This window comes from Mchenga conophoros, linkage group LG10 (genome assembly GCF_057382185.1).
Source record: "Mchenga conophoros isolate Kocher_MC1m ecotype Shallow Benthic linkage group LG10, M_conophoros_male_GT1.1, whole genome shotgun sequence".
In the NCBI taxonomy this organism is placed as follows: Eukaryota; Metazoa; Chordata; class Actinopteri; order Cichliformes; family Cichlidae; genus Mchenga; species Mchenga conophoros.
In genome coordinates, this window is record NC_140535.1 from 27,622,031 (window position 1) to 27,639,877 (window position 17,847).

At 37.7% G+C, this 17,847-nt stretch overlaps 1 protein-coding gene across 9 annotated transcripts in view; it reads right to left on the minus strand.

The window, feature by feature from the left end:
- Nucleotides 1-606: 606 nt before the first annotated feature.
- Nucleotides 607-17,847, minus strand: part of LOC146566108 (uncharacterized) — a 30,972-nt gene continuing 13,731 nt past the window's right edge. For 5 of the 9 annotated variants that reach the window (XM_085289660.1, XM_085289658.1, XM_085289657.1 and 2 more), the window contains 10 exons: nt 17,615-17,657; nt 17,194-17,237; nt 17,052-17,097; nt 12,613-12,644; nt 12,468-12,500; nt 12,318-12,345; nt 10,191-10,246; nt 10,043-10,096; nt 9,902-9,943; nt 607-2,116 (listed from right to left, as the gene is read on the minus strand). In XM_085289660.1, coding sequence (XP_085145786.1) covers nt 2,061-2,116; nt 9,902-9,943; nt 10,043-10,096; nt 10,191-10,246; nt 12,318-12,345; nt 12,468-12,500; nt 12,613-12,644; nt 17,052-17,097; nt 17,194-17,237; nt 17,615-17,657 — 434 coding nt within the window. In that variant the 3' untranslated portion in view covers nt 607-2,060. Of the gene's footprint in view, nt 2,117-7,891; nt 8,919-9,901; nt 9,944-10,042; nt 10,097-10,190; nt 10,247-12,317; nt 12,346-12,467; nt 12,501-12,612; nt 12,645-17,051; nt 17,098-17,193; nt 17,238-17,614; nt 17,658-17,847 lie in introns of those variants that run through there. The other 4 variants (XM_085289661.1, XM_085289663.1, XM_085289662.1 and 1 more) reach the window with 4 other exon arrangements.

Sequence of the window (17,847 nt, forward strand, 5' to 3'; positions counted from 1 at the left end):
TTCATAATGTCTCCAAATCTCGGTGGCATGCCTGACTTCAGTGTCAGGGTTCAAATCCTGATGGTGAGACACATTTTTGTGGTCTTCTGCTGGTCTACCTATATTATGAGTAGCTCATGACTTTTAAAGGTTACCCTTATTAACCATAAATAGTAGACTTGAGTCGGCATACAAACTATCATGAGAGTAATAGGGGCTCAAATTCTGGATCAAACAAGTCGTACCAGGATTGACAACAAATGTCTCTTTATGATGTAATTTTGATTGGATGTTGTGCATCACAGTGAACAGGTGATGCTCCCATGTGGTTGGGCTGGAGGTTTGAGAGCCACAATCCTGTACTATTGTGTTTGACCCATAGTCATGTTTTCTTTTATTTAATCAAAGAGCCACTTTAGAGGCTTCTTATTTTTGTTTTCAAATTTAAGAATAACTGTGTGAGATGATGCATGAGCCTGAATTTATGACTTTATAATCAGCTAATCTGACACAGAGCCTGAACCCACCGAGGACTAAGAAGCCGTTGACTCGGAAGTTATTAATGAAGACTTTCACCAACATGTCAAAACAATCCATTAAAGATGAAATGATTTACATGACTCTGGCTTTGTTAAGAAGAAAAACCTCTCTGGCTTTATTATTTACCGCATAGAATCACTGTGTAAACATAATGTACTTGAACACCACGGTTATTATAATGACTAAAAATAGGTTTGAAAAATGTCATTAAATGGAACCAAAATGTTTAAAAAAAACAAAGTAAAACTGAAACACTGTTGCGAACTTGCAAAACAAAAATAAAACCAAAAAGAAGTTAATCAAATAACTTTATTTTATTAACAATAAAATAAGTTAATTACTACAGAGAGAGACATACTTGGAATCAATCCTTTGTGTTTTTGTTGCACATATAGTTTTGGTGAGAAGTTTACACACAATGATCATAAATGGGCATAAATGTCATGGGAATGTCTTTGATCTTTTTCCAGATTGTACAGCATACATGTTAATCTTTTGGATTTTCTTTATTCCACACAGAGTCAGAAGTATACATACAAACTGAAATATATACATATACTCAAATATTTAAAAAAAACTCAAACTTGTGTTCCAGCAGGACAATGATCCCAAACACACATGAGAACTGATTTCAGAATAGGATAGAGCAGGCTAACAAAGCTTCTGGGATGGCCTTCCCAAAGCCCCGACTTCAGCCCTATTGGAAATTTGTGGACTGTGCTTAAACGTCAGGTCCGTGCCTGTGCCAGGAAACCAATCAGTTTAAATGAACTCTACCAATACTGCCAAGAAGAGTAATCAAATATCCAGGAAATGTATTCCAGAAGCTTACCAATGGATATTTAACCAAAGATTAGTGGAAGTGTATGTATATACTTGAGCCGGATTAGAGAAAATCCAAAATAGATTCAAACTTGTGCACCCAGTTTTCTAAAGTCATTAAAGATGTTGTACAATCATTCCACCCTGGAAAAAGATCAGTTCAGAGAAATCATTGAAAGCCCCAAAATACCATGACCTTCATGCCCATGATGAGAGTATGTAAACTTCTGACCACAACTATAAATTATTGCATGTATATAATTTAATAAAGTCTACTTCCTCTGTAATACATTATACTTTTTTCACAGGGATCAGTGTCATAAATTTGAAAAAATTCTAGAATATGAGCAGAAAAAGCAAATAATAGCCTATGTGTGGTCAGTTTCAGTTAATTTGATCATGTTTTTTTTTTTATCATTTTCATCACTCATTTTTTTTTACGTATACAGACTGGATTAAAAAATGGAAACCTTTTTTTTTTTAAGAAAAAGGTTTTTTATCAAAGATTTTAAAAAAAGCAAAACACAAATTTGTTTACACTATATTTAAATTGATTTATTTCACCACCAGGTGGCAGACTTGGTTTTCACTTTCAGTGTCCAAAAGCATCTGTGCATGTTATTTGCACATCAGTCAGACAGACATGAGAATCTTTTTTTAAAGTAGCAGTTTTCAGCTTCAGTTTTCCACCAGATAACTTGCAGAGCTGTCCAGGATGGTCACATCTTCTCACCGATGCTTCTTTCAACATCTTGATTTACGTAATCTGCCTCATCTGTAAAACATGTGCATAAGTGGTTAATGATGAAAACACGTCCAGACCATTGACACATTTGCATAATGACTGAAACTAGCACCACTGACAAACTGGGCTGTGAGGTCAACTAAAACCTGGGCAGCTCTGCTTAAGCACAGCTGAAAGCAGGCCTTTAAATGAATGTTTTCACAGTCACCGTACTGTGGAAAAGTCTTAAGCCACGCTTATATATATTTTTTTCCAAGGAGCCACATTTCTTATTTTTGAAAGTGGTCTTAAGCAATAGTTTTCCAGGCTTTCTGATGGTCTTCCTGACAAAATATAAAGAAATGAAAGGTAGCACAAGACTTTTTCACCGTGCTCTTTGTTCCTCTGTTGCATTTAAATCATATATCTGAGTGCTTGAGATTTCCAAGCAGCTGCTGTAACATGTTGGCTGTTACTGTATAAAGCAAATGCCCCAGGTAGTCAGTAATATGGCACCACATTTACTGTTGGTTGAAAGCTGTGTGAAGTAATATAGTGAGGCAGCCAATTAGACGTTCACAGGACTCTGGAACCTATAAGCATCCTCAGTGGGCCATTTTCTGTTAGTGCTCCTGTGATGTTATCAGCCAGAAAAGTTAGACATGTTATATATGGCAGTATTTTGGTCTTGTGGTTATACTGGGTGAGTATGCAAATAAAGACGTCCAACGCCATATAAGTGCTACTACTTATATGGCGTTAAAATAATTACGTCTTTTATGGTATTTAATCAGCTGGAAACACTCTGGGTTCCCCAAAATGCCCTGCTCACGTCATCTGGTTGATGTTACTTGACATCAGTGTTGCTGAGCTTTCGTTTGAAACTGTTATGAATGCAAATTATTGCGTGGAATAACTTTTAGTGGCAGAATCCCTTTAATCTCTGGTCTTCTTTATGACATCAGCACACGAAAACCTATAAATAGGGGAGAGGTTCTCACTCTTGTCAGTCTTTCAAAGATAGTGGAAGAATTCACTAGGCAGGAAAACACTTAAACTACTCGAAACTTCCGTTTCTGACACAGTTGACCGTATTTTTAAAAAATCTTTTAGTTGGTACAGAGATTTAGCATCAACTTCAATTTGAAATATGAGTCTGTCAAATCCTGTTGCATGCAACATGAGAGCCGAGAACGAAAAACTTCAACAGCAAATCAAAGAGCTGAAAAATGAGAATAAAACTCTCAAACAACAAAACTCTACCATACGTGACCTTAAAGTCGAGAACGCCGACCTTAAGGAGCAAAAAAGAGAGCTCATAAATGAGAACAAGATTCTCCAAAAAAACATTGAAGTTCTCTTCAAACGAAGTGGGTTCTCTAAAAACAAGAGGAAAAGAGACCTGCAACTAGAGAATGAAACAATTCACTTCAAAATTCAAGAGCTGGAATATTGGAACCAAATTCTAAAGGATTTAAACAGCTCCAAAACCAAAGAGATCCAGCAACAGAAAGAGGTGATGCAGGAAATGGAGGCAGAAATCAGAGAGTTGCAAAGCAGCAAGACAGGCTTGGTTATAAAAGTGGGAGACATGGAAAAGGACAACCAGTCATCTGATTGTTGGGGGGTTTTCTCTCTTATATTGTATGGTCTTTACCTTACAATATAAACAGCCGAGAAGCGGCTATTTTTGCGATCCGGTGCTTTAGAAATACATCTTAGCTGAACTGAACTCCATAACATCTGGACCGAAATGCCTACACACAACGGTAGGCATTTCAATCAAGAGCTCTGTCCAAAACGTTCAATGACAAGCATCAGCACCAGGATTGTTTTTTAGCTCACCAACAGTTTTTTATTGTAACTGCAACTTTGTAAGACTGGGTTGGGAGATGTTCTTGTGGTGAGCTTTTATTCACATAATTGGTTTCTTTAATAGTGAAATAAAATAAATTTGTATAACTGGAAACAGCGTTCTCATGTGTGATTATCACATTGTATTCTTTAAACCATGTAACAGAATATATAATATATATAATTTACTCATAGTAATATTAATATCTAATGTGATTGAGTTTCCTCATCTCTACTTATGTGCTGATGTGTTCACTGAGGCCATTGTATGGTCCATTTTGGCTGCATTTCCATGTTTTAAACATGAAATTTGCTTATTTAAAGGGTGTCTCATGTATCTCTTATGCAGAAATATGTGTTGCCTAGCTGGACAAATGTAGCACAGGTCTACTATTATTGGCCTAATGTGAGACACTACAATGACTGGTTTTTACGGAGCCCCTCTGATGACATGGTCCAAAAAAATAAATAAATTGTGGCCACAAAATACTACTTCGTGGGCACGAAATAGGTGTAACGTGCCCACGAAATGCTAATTTGTGGGAACGAAACACTTGACCGTGATCCTTCCCAGGCCCTTGCAGTTGGTTGACAATAAAATCTATCCCAGCGTCCGGGTCGTATTTACGTCTGCAAAGCAACTGGGCTCTCAATATCCTGTTTAAATGTCTCTCTGGAATAATGGTTCCTTGCAGTGCCAGGCTTTTCAAAATGCATTTGTAGCTCATTCCCAGCCTAAAATTGTCAGGGATCTGAGTGACCTAGAGTCCCTGAACAATTGTGGACTACTTATTTATTTTTTGGACCATGTCATCAGAGGGGCTCCGTAGGTTTTAAGCAATCATGGTAAGTGTTACACAAAACCGATGTTTACTAATATTAGGAGACGCGAAGACCTCCTGTGAATCAGTGTGCTTCTTTTTCTTTCGAATTCAAAGAGGATGGGCTGCAGCAGCAACAGGCCTCATCAAGTGCTACTCCTGTCAGCTAAGAACAGGAAACTGAAGCTACTATTTGCACGCATCACCAAAATTGGACTACAGAAGATGGTGTGATGATTTTTTTTCGGTCTGATGATTCTCAATATCTGCCGTGACATTTGGATGTTAGGGTCAGAATTTGGCATAAACAACATAAAAGCATGGATCTATCCTACGTTTAGGCTTCTGGTGGTATAATGGTGTGGGGGATATTCTCTTGGCCCCCTAGTATAAACTAAGCATCATGTAAACGCAACAGCCTACCTGAGTATTCTTGCTGATCATGTCCATCCCTTTATGAGCACAGTTTACCCGTCGTCTAGTGGCTGCTTACAGCAGGAAAATGCACCATTTCTCAAAGCTCAAATCATCATAAACCTGGTTTCTTGAAAACGACAATGAGTTCACTATACTCAAAGAGCCTCCACAGCTAGATCTCAGTCCTAATCAAATCCCTGAGTGAATATATACACTCAATAAAAGATTTGAGGAGTTTGAAAATGATGTGAATCATTTGCTTTGCTTCACAGCAAAGCAAATTATATTAATATAATATATATAAATTATATTATATTACTAATTACTAATATTTTTGTTTTGTTTTGTGTGTGTGTGTGTGTGTGTGTGTGTGTGTGTGTGTGTGTGTGTGTGTGTGTGTGTGTGTGTGCTGACATATCGGCTAACATTAAAGAGAAACATAAATTAGCTAACATTAACTGTTTTCAAATTAGTTAGTCAATGAGTTAGTTAAGATGGTTGTAGTATTATTTTTGTGTGAGTGTTGTTAACTGAGTGTAACAAACTTGCGTTAGTGTCAGTATGTTAGCATTTAAACAAGCTAATGTAAAATGGGTAATATGATTGGCTTGTCTTATTATGTGTCTATTGCCACATAATAAGACAAACAACATACACCTAAGGTCATAGTCATTTTGGGATATTAAAAAAATAGATTTAGTTTATATTTTTCCACTAAAGACTGCTGCAGCTCCTTAATGTTGATGTAGCTGGTCTCTTGAAAGTGTGTAACATTAGTAGCATGTAGCCAAAGCCTCTACAAATGTGCATACAGATAGGATGATGTAGCTACTAAAACTCTGCCATGAACTCATGAAGGGGCTGCAGTGATAAAGAAAGGCAGTGAAACGCTGTAGTTGATGTAGCTGGGACCTGGACTTCATCTTATTTTGTGGGATAACAAGAAAACAAAAAGCTTCTATGCAAAAAAAACCCAGAGTCTTTCGGCTGAGGAAATATGACTTTTTACATGCTAGATGGAGCTTCTTGTCCCACGGGTTACCTACATCTGATAATAAAACTGTTCGGGAACAAACAGGAAGAGTAAACGGATGTAAGTTACTGATGTGGTTACATGGTGGAAAAGCAGGGCTTTAAGCAGCTAGTTAAAAAGTGTGACCTAAGATATGATATATAGGTAAGAAACATTTTTCATTTTTTATTATGTGACAATATTGTGCAGCTCTTAAAGCGTTACAAGGTTCATTTACTTTAGTTATTGTTATTAAAATAAAGCGTTAAGCAATTAGTATCCAGTTGTTAAGTGATGACGTATGAACCTTGCTTCCCGGTCTAAACTACTCTGCATTTATTAAGGCTGTTGTGTCTTTAACTTGTTTTAATGCTTTGTATCTTGTTCTGTTTAATCTGAACAATAATCCATCCACAATATCTCAGTTGTTCTCCTGACTGAAGTTTGGTCTGTTTACAGCATCCTGCCATGCAGTTGCATTTGTCCCAAACCATCGGGAACCCTCACGTTAACTTTTGAACTTTTTTTAACGTTCGTCCTCCAGCTTCACTGTCTTTATATTATGCTAACCATAGCTGTGTAGCTAGCCACCACATAGCAAATCATTATTACGGGTGGGTTTCGATAATCGGTTTTCCAATTAAAATCGATTTTAGCTTGAATAAAGCGATATAGATTCATTAAATACTGAATCGATTTTTAAATATAAATGTATTTTGCCAGAAACGCCAGAATTTCAGGTTAAAGCTCACAAAACTATTTCAGCAACCACTAAAGAGCTAAAAAAGCAAATGAGAGTAAACGGATTCCACACAAAGACGTAAACACAAAGCGCAGACCCGACGCATCAGAATCTGCGAGATGTCGGCATCCTCACCCAACAGACACGCCATCTGGGCTGAAAGCTGACAGCTCACAGATTCTGAAGCTGCAGGTTTCAACATTGTGACCAAAATTCACCGAACCGGAAGCAAAAGAAGATCAAAGCTACACTTCACGTAAACATCGTCATGAATTCTCTCTTACTTTTGCTGTTTTTCTTCCACCACGATGAAATCACATTTCCTGCACAGTTCTCTCTCTCAATGTATTTCCCATCTCAAATCTCTGTTTTCTGCATTATTTGCTAGCTTATTGCCCTCCAGTCTAACGTTGTTTACAGCACTGTCAGCCGCTGTCTTTTTTAAAAAAAAATGACTTCCAACAAGAAATGTCAAACTTTTTAAAATTATGCCGAACTGCAAAAGGCTTAGCTGTGTCTCTAGTAAAACCTCTGTAACTTTGCTCTGCTTCACTTCAGCAGCATCAGGTAATGTTCATATGCTGATTCATGGTTTTCTTCAGTTTTTGTTCTACTGCAGAATATTTTTAATGTTATCTACTGTAAAAAGCCAGGCCAGGAAAATCTCCTTCATGTTTTTCTGTTTTATCCTCAGTTACTTTGACACAAAGAGCTAAATCTCTGCTAACTTCAAGCTCCACTAAACTTCATAAATTCTGTTTTCACGGATGCCTGGATGTTAAACTTTATTGTTACACCTGGTAGAGCAGCCACACTGATCATTTTATAAAGATGAAAGATTTTAGACAGTTTGTAACTCTCAGTGATGACGCAAAATTTTCCATGGAAAAAGAGTACCGAGAGTATTATTGCTAATTGTGTTGATTCAAGTTCCAGTTCCAGTTTTGTAACTGTAATGCTGAGAAAATACAGACACTTGATTAACAAAGTATGTTTGGTTTATTAGATTACTACTTTTAAAATATTTAGAACTGATATTATAGGTAGTATTAGTTAAAGAAGAGCAGTGTACAAAATACATTTATCATAGAATTAAGTCAGCATATAATACATGTATTTGTAATTATAATATAGAAGTAGTAGTACTTGCATTTTAGCCATAGCAGAAGTAGTAGCACTTTGCTTCAGCAGTAGCAAGAAATTAAACTTAAAGTACCTAAAGTAAAAGTATTCCTGTGTACTCAGAACATAATACCTTTGAATAATTTTGACATTAAGAAATAAAGTTGCAGTTACAGGTGAAAATCCATTACCCTAAACACGATGAAATCACTTCAACATGAGACAACAGATTTGTGTTACAGGAAAAAACACAGATCATGTGGAATCAACATGATTCTTATGCAATCTTATATGAATAAAACTAATAAAAATTAGGTCAGGGAAAAAAAATATTCTTTTTTGGCAAGCTGGACTCTCCGCATCCATCATTAGAACATAAGCGAATACTTTTTTGAAGACCGCTGGTCCATCTCCCCTGCAAAGGTGAATTGGAGAATCAATGCTGAGGCACACTGAAACTGTTTGTGTTGCCCAACACCTTCATAAATTAGCTGTGTTATTTTGGTTATTCCTTTAATTTGTCACATGTGTGTGCATAGCCCCCTCTAATAGGCACAAGAGCTTGACAGTCAGGGCTTTTCATCTTCTTTAATAATTAAACAAAACATGCAATCCATATACACCGATTAGATTTAACATTATGACGACCTGCCTACAGGTATGGATTGTGGTGTGGTATCTGCCACCAAGATGTTAGCTAACGATCCTTTAAGTCGTGGAAGTGGTGAGGTGGGACCTCCACCAATCGATCTTGTTTGTCCAGCACATCCCACAGATGCTCGTTTGGATTGAGATCTGGAGAATTTGGAGACCAAGTCAACACTCGTTGTGCTCCTCAAATCATTCCTGAACCATTTCTGGTTTGTGGCTGGGCGCATTATTCTGCTAAAAGAGGCAACAGCCATATATGAATACAGTTTCCATGAAAGGGTGACCACAGCTTGCAACAAGCTTAGGTAGGTGTTATGGGTCAAAATAACATCCACATGATGGCAGGACACAAGTGATGTGATGCACTCTGTATTCTTACACCTTTCTATCAGAACCAGCATAACCTTTTCAGCAATTTGAGCTACGTTGCTCGTCTGTTGGTTTGGACCGAATAGGCCAGCTTTTGCTCCCCATATGCATCAGTGAGCCCTGGCTGCACATGACCGTGCTGCTGGCTCACCATCGTTCCTTCTTTGCACAACTCTTGAGGTTTGATAGATACTCCAGACTGGGAACACTCAACCCCATCACAATTTGGACCTCATCAGATTCACTCACATCTTTACTCTTGCACATTTTTGCTGTTTCTGACACGTCAGCTTTCAGGACAAAATGTTCACTTGCTCCCTAATAGATCTCACCCACTAACAGCTGCCACGATAAAGAGATTATCAGCGTTACTCACTTCAGCCTGCCTCACCTATTTTTTCCTCGTTTTAGATCTATTATTGATTTCAGTGAGTCTTTTGTTTTTTCTGTTTTGTTTTTTGCTTCTTTGGACTCCTGGGCCCAGAATGCCCATTGGATAACCTTGCCCAGGGGAAGTATGTATTACCTCTTTTGTTGCTACATAATAATTTAAACCTCCACTGGCTCACAGGTAAGTATGTATCACTTACAAGATTCTTCTCACTTAAAATCCTTCCTCAGTACCCGTCCAGACTCCTTCACGCATACACACATTTTGGGATACTATGGTCCTCAACCACCGGTCTGCTTTCTGTTATTTTTTCTTAGTCAGTATAATCCACAAGTTATTTGTCAATCAGATGCTTCGTTTTCACGTCTACTTGGACTCTTGATTTCAATTTCTCGATTAAGTGATTACAAAAAAAAACACAGAACAAAAGCACAAACTTGACAAAAATGAAACTGACCTGCATCTTTCAGGAAGTCTGAATTTTCATAGTCGTCGTCGTCTGTTTGGTGAAACAATAGTTTGAATGAGTTGAACTCTTTATTCGTCAATCGACTTCTCACATCTCGAATGGAGTCAGAAAATATAAGGCTGGACGTACCGTTTGTTAATTCTATCGATGGGAAAACGTTTCCATACACTCCTGGAATGTCATCTGCAAAAACACAAAATACCCACGTAAAAAGTGTTAAGCAAAAATCAGTCCGCTTTTTAAAAATCTGTGATTATTTTAAAGCAAAATCACTCACCCAGTCCGTTGTTAAGGGTTTTTTCATTTACGTACAGCGACTCACTGATTGGATTGCTATAAAATAAACAAACAACCAAACACTCATCACTTTATCGCTTTGTGTAAACATATACAAAAACTAAAGTGTATGCTCTTTAAACGTTTTATATTGACAGTTTCATAAGTAATAACAGGACTTGGTTAACCGAGGGACAAAAGCTCCATGAATCCAGCTCAAAATGCAAAAAAAACTGCAGTTCCTTAAATGGCCACTTGAGGCGGGCTGCAAAAGTAAGCCAACACCAATGGACTCTGATGTTAAAATGCCCGCATTTCCAGGATTAAACTGCATGTTTGCAGCCTGTTAAACAACTCTACATGGGGTGAATTACTTTATCGTACGTCTATTTTGAAACTGGTGAGGCTGTGAAAGGTTGTGAAAGCTTTGATTGAGAGGCGTTATGACACGGGAAGCTGCTAAGAACACTGAACAGCTGTCAGCTCTGCCAGGAGAAGTCACTAAACAGTTGTTGAGTTTTGGTGCATTTTTAATGCAGTTGTCTGAAAAGTAATATGGCTTACTGTGTGGTACAGATCCTTTAATTAGCAAATAGGTGTTCACCTGAACCTTTTGGTCTAAAAAAGCTGTAAGACTGAGATTTCAATATGTACCAGTGGTTGACGGCACCATCTTTTATGTATTTGGTTTTATTTCCATTTTCTCTCTCCTTTTTCACATAAATAGTTATACAACTGTAAATCACCTTTAAATACTCACTATACAAGAGAAGTGCAAACAAGCCAACATAACCAATGGTGAAACCATAACAGGACAAATGCTCTATTGTGGTCCACATTCTAATTGCTTTCTCACAACTATGTTATACAGTTCTACATTACCATATGAATAAAAACTCATCTTTATGTTTGATTGTTGCACCTTTCTGCAGATGAATTACTCCCAGAATTGGAGTGTAGTAGGGCTCCAATGATTTATCAAGTAATTCGATTATAAAAAATTCTCGACACAAATTCTTTGCTTCAATGCCTCGTTTAATTCATGACTCTGTCCCATACCGATGTCCTAAACTATGCAATGAGCGTTTCACCCACATTTGCGACTGAAAACAGACCTGCAATACAAACTTATTCAGGAGCAGCGTGTGAAAAAGAGGTTGACAACATTAAGCCAAAGCAACACCCAGTTTTAAATAAAAACACAGTGAGGATGACGCTGGCACAGTTAAATGTGAAACCAGTGTTCCAGATTAACTGGTTTTTACATTAACTGGTCATAAGTGTCCATGTATTCCACTCTGCGTGTTGCAGATGTTGGATCCATTGCAGATGTGCAAAAAGAACAATTACACTAAGTTATATAAGTTATTTACAACACAGTATACGAGTAGGAATATCAGTATTTTAGTTTCGGCATCATAACTGCAATATAGCAACAACAATTGTCTTTAATTAGTTTTTGGCTGCTGTGTCTCAAGTAATAGAGTGGGTCATTTACTACTTTTCAATATCCGTATGTCAAAGTGTCCTCGAATAAGAGCCTGAACTCTGAGCGATGATCGAAGTGTGTGTTCGTCTTGTAATCAGAAGGTTGCCGGTTCGAGCCCCGGCTCCGACAGTCTTGGCTGTTGTGTCCTTGGGCAAGACACTTCACCCTACTGGTGGTGGTCAGAGGGCCCAGTGGCGCCAGTGTCCGGCAGCCTCGCCTCTGTCAGTGCGCCCCAGGGCAGCTGTGGCTACAATGTAGCTTGCCATCACCAGTGTGTGAATGGGTGGATGACTGAATGTAGTGTAAAGTGCTTTGGGGTCCATAGGGACTAAGTAAAGCGCTATACAAATACAGTCCATTTATCATTTAAATGAGTTCCAGTCCAACTACTAAAAAATATTTGTAAACTTTTTTTTTTAGTCGTTATTTTTTCAAATTCAGGAGGTAATTCTCTCTCTTTCCTTCTCAAAAAAGAGACATTTTATCTTTTGAAAATAAGTTTAAATGTCAAATAACTAGGTTCAAGACATGAAAAAACAAAAACACTGAGTCTGGATTGGCTCTGGCTGTTCGTGAGTACACATCTAATAAAGCAGGTCCATAAAAAGAAGGTCAGTTAAAAAGAATTTGAATACTTACACATAGTCACGTTCCACACTTCCGCAGACTGGTTAAACAGCAGAACCACATCAAAGATAAGACAATAATACAATAATTTAATTTAAAAAAACCACCAAGAATTTAAATTTAAAAGCCATCCAGATGTGTGTGTGTGTGTTAACTTATTACCGTCAATATTTATGTAGTCTGACTGTTCATCTTCTGCAGGTGTAACACAGCACAGTTATTAAACCTCAGATTAAACACTGCAAACACCATGGCAAGTTATGCAGAGCGTGTGCTCTTTAAGCATAAGAAAACACGGGGGGCTTACCTTCTGGAGGTTCAGATGGCTCTCGAGTTTCACTGAAAAAAACAAAACAAAAAAACCCATTTGAACTGTGAAGTTTATTTGGGATGAAATGCCACAGAGAAGCAGATAGGAAGCTGATATTATGGTGATAATATTTGCTCATCTTCTGAAAAAAAAAGAACATTTTCTTTTTGTTAACAATAAGTTAAAAATTTGGATTGTTACACCAAAAAAACTGATAAGTTGAAATTTTGAGATGATAAATCAATATTTTGACTTCGCTCTACCTGGCAACCCCCCCCCCCCCCCAAAAAACAAACAAACAAACAAACAAACAAACAAACAAACAAACAAACTATGTTTGTTTGTTTGTTTGTTTTTCAGTGGTGGAAACAAGCATCCACATGGAACTGTTGACAGTAGCTAACTTCTTGACTTCTAGAAAATTACCTGTTTCTCTGATAATTTCTGTCTGAAATAGGCTCTGCTTAGTTGATCCATTTTGTGCAGAAGAAAATGATGCATTAAATACGTGTTTTTAAGAGAGCGCAGAGTGTGAAGCAGCAAGCAGAACAGAGAAACTGATAACCATCATTGTGTTATCTCTGAGTCCGGTTTTATGGTTTGTTGAGCCAGCAAATGCAAAAAAAGAAAAGAAAGCCTGATTATGTTCTCTTATTTGGTAGTTCACCCTCAGGTGAACATAGACTGGAATTATAATAAGTCTGCAGGTGGTTGTGAAAGATGTAAAGAAAGAACATCGCACAGTAGTTTTTTTTTTTCATTTCTGTTTGTGAGCATATAAAGAAATAAACAATAATTCTAATGTTTAAGTTAGAATGTCTTTGAGCGGCTGTTAGGTGCATTTTTTTTTTATTCTAAGAGTTTCCCCTTGATTCCATCATGAGTTTATTTGTTTCTGTTTAGCTGAGCTCTGAGCTGCACACACACACACACACACACACACACACACACACACACACACACACACACACACACACACACACACACACATATATATATATATATATATATATATAGATAGATAGATAGTGTTAGATTATAATATTATTTTATGCCATGTTATACCCCTAATTAAAGATTGTGAATTATTATGTAGTTTTAGTTTGCATTATTCTCCTGAATCAGAAGAAGCTGATAACTATTGCATTAGTTAAACTGATTTGCATTACATTAAACTGCTGACTTGTTGTGAATGAATGATATTGTTTTATGATGCATTATACTGCTGAGTTATAAGAAATCTAATTTGTCTGAGTAGAAGAGAACAGAGTGTGCTGGAGTTTTCTGCCCTATTTCAGCAGGAGCAGATAAACAGGGAGCCAAGGTCGTAGCTTAGGCGCTGTGTGAGAGAAAGCATGTGAATGTTTAGGCTTTGTATGATAAGGTGGAGGCACCAGAGGCTATAAAAGTTTGAGCAATGCTCCACCATTTTGAGATTTTGAGGCTGTCTGCATCAGTGTCCATCTCCCACGCGTGTGTTCATTAAAATCATCGTTTGACTCAACCCGGCCGGACCAGTGTTGTTATTGTGGTTTTTTCTCTTGTCTCCATCCCCAATATTTTGAACCTTAACAATAGATAGATAGATAGATAGATAGATAGATAGATAGATAGATAGATAGATAGATAGATAGATAGATAGATAGATAGATAGATAGATAGATAGATAGATAGATAGATAGATAGATATACACACACACACACATCTTCTCAAGCTCCAAGGTTCTCAAGCTTCTTGTGTTCCTTCTTTCTGATTTTGCTGTCACTTGGTATAGCTATAATGTTTTGTATCATTGCCTGGTACAGGTCATTTGTCCTTGATAAATAAGACCAGACTTGGTAACCTGGTTAAAGTGGCTGGTAAGATTTCAGGGGGGACTCAGGTCCAGGTCCAACCTCTGCCATGTTATGTTCAGACCATCCTCTCTTTAGAAATTTTGAGCTGATTCATATAGTGCCTGCAGTGAAGACCAAGAGACAGAGTCTCTTTTATACCTACTGCTATTGTTATGCTTAATAACACTAAACCATAAGCTTTTGATAGAACGGGATTTTTTTTAAAAAAAAATTTTATTTCTTTGTTTTTTTAATACAATGTATCTGTTGTTTAATGAGTAGATATACTGCAAATCAATTTCACATTGGGAACAATAAAGTTACCATTGACCACTGACCATCTATCACTATAGCCCTCCTCTGCTTGTTCACCACTACTATCTCCAGTTGGTTAACCATCACCAGTTTATCTGTCTGTATCTGGAAGTCCAACAGGCTCTTAGCTTGGTCATTCTCAACCACCCTAGGGGGCATATCCCACTTTGACCTCTGGACTTCCTGGAAATAATTGGCACAAATGTTCCTGTATATTATGACAACCACTTGGATATGGCATTGCATGTGCACCTTCTCTACTAGCATCTTGCACCCTGTTTGACTCTCTAAGTGGCATCTTTGCACACCTTGCACCTGCGGTCTTGACTGGCGTGATAGGCCCCATCCTCTGTGGATCTTGTTCTCTGAGCTTGTTCCTGTGCTGCCATGATTAGTGCCTCTGTGCTGTCTTTCATGCAGAGGCCTGTCCTTGTATAATGGTTCCCCTTCTTGCTCATCTTCTTTCTCAGTTTTCTGCTGCCTGAGGTATTCACTAAGCCCATCTTCCTGATGTACACACGGATCTTTGTTGTTTTATCGTGGATAGTGGTTCTATCATACAGGGTGCTAGATTTGACACTCCATGCATGGTAAGGAGCTTCCTTATCTTGATGTCAATGGCTTCTGTCTCTTTTTTTTTTTTTGTCAGCTGATTATCCCAGCATAGTATCTGATGACCGGCATGACATAGATATTGACTGCAGCTTTCCTAGGGGCCTCTTCATAGTTTCCATTTACCAGTGGGATTCCTGTCTACTTGTAGCTATCCTCAATGTCTGCAATGTTGCTTTCTGGTAATGCAGTCCCCTGAGTTCCAACTACCATCCCTCTCTTTGTGACTACCTGGATACACTTCTCCAGTCCGGATGACATTCCATTGTCATTTCTGTAGATTCTAGTGGTGTGGATCAGTGAGTTGATGTCTTGTTCACTCCTGGTATGCAGCTTGATGTCCTGCACTTAGAAGAGGTGGCTGACGATTGCACCATTCTTTAGTCGGTATTGGCAGCCAGTCTTGTCAATCATCTGGTAGAGGAGGTTCAGGCCTGTCAGTGGGGACAGAGCATCTACTTGGTAAATCCCACACTTGATGGAGACTTGTGCTATTGGCTTGAACTTCTCCATCTCTGTCAAATTCCTGATGAGGGTCTAAAGGTCCTGTTGAACTTCTAGGCACAAGTTCTAGGCATTTCAGGATCCATGTGTGAGGCATTGAGTCGTAGCGTTTCTTGTAGTCAATCCAGGCAGTACACAGGTTGGTCAGACTGTGGTAAATGGTAAATGGCCTGTATTTGTGCTGATCATTGTCTTTTTGAGAGAAAGTTTACTCTTTTATGGCCCAGCATGCAGTGAAAATCATATAGTGACAGCCCTAGCTCACAGTCAGGTTGAGTTGTGTGTTCAGTGTGCAGTTTAATACATTTTACTGAGGGGTGGGCACTCTTTAATCTAAAAAAAAACCCCAAACAAAACAAACATTTTTGAGGAATTTGCAAATTGTGTGGAGCCAAAAAACATATAAAAAACATAATAGCTTAAAAAAAATGCAGTTTATTGTAGTTTAAAACTTTTTTACGTATCACCTGCTTTTGTTTGTGTAAAATAATTTAAATATAAACAGCCTACTTTGAAAAAACCCTGCCAAAAACATATAGTAGTTTTATAGCTTTCAAACATAGTAGCAGTAAAGTTAAAAAATTAGGCAGTTTAATTTGAATATTGGCTAAAGTGTTACATATTTAATTTTCTTCTAACTTTGCATTTGAAAATCAATAGTTAAGTTAAGTAAGTTAAGCATGCCCATCCATGTTTGCCATTGCTATTTAGGTTCAGCAAAACTAAGAGGACACAGAACCAGTTGAGGTATTAAAGCACATATTAACATGCAGTGTATAGACTTCAAACCGGAGAATAAAGAATCACCTACGGCATTGATTAATAAGAAATAAAATATTTGGGAGCTGCTGGACGTGGGCATATTTAGCAAATAGAATTCACTCGTATCAATTCTCAAATCAGCAATAGCTGATGGAGGATACATCTTATAAACTCAAGCTGGAATCGGGGGGGAACTGTTTGCAGATTGAAGTGCTTTTCAGCAGTAACACCATTAAAGCTGAGTCTTTGTACTTGACCTTTAACTGATCTGGCTTCTGTGTTATGTGCCCTGATAAAAAGCGTCTCGTGTGCGCAGATATGCATAAGCACTGCATGAAACACATAACCAAGTGCGGTTAAATATCGTGCAGAGTCTTGCAAGTGACAGTATCTCACGCTGTACGTACGCTGCTGCTGCTTCAAATGATGATGATATCTGGTTGGTTTTGGTTACTGAAAAATAAAACGAGGATTTTAAACAAAGCATTAAAGCTCGTTTCACAGAGGCGGTATCTGAGGTACAGATTTGATTGGTTTACTTTAGCCTACCTGTTTTTGATCGCATCACTGCAAACTGACTCCCCCCACGTTGGCTGTCGAGATAGAGTTTTAATGTCAGGACTTTTATGAAGTGATTAAAATATGCTGGTATTAAATATTTATGGTAGCCACACAGTTTACTACTATTACTACTGTTTACTGCTTAAGGCCTTTAGAGATGCTTAACTATGTTCAGTGATGTAATTTTAAGGCTTTATCTGCAGATTTATGAGACTTTCAATAAGTGAATGAAACTAAACTTGCAGGAAAGCGATGGACACGTTCTGTAATTTTCTTTCTTGCAGTCACTTTGCTCATCTGACACATGTCACAAAAAATATATATCTATATATATTTATTTGTTTTTATCAGACATTTTTACAGCTGTCTATAGACTGAAAAGTTTATCATCATGTAAGATATTACTTACAACGTTGGTGGATTGTATATTTGACGGTCCTCTTGAATGATCTCTGCAGGTAAAAAAAGACAGAAGAAAGAAACAGGTTGAAAGAATTCAACCTCAATATTTATACCAGTTGACTGCAGCTGTGTCTTATGACTATAAATATACGATGTGTGTGATTCCACAAGTCTGTGCTGAGCAGAATGAAGTGTAGGCTACAATAAGGCAATAACCAATGTCTCCATATAAGTATGCAG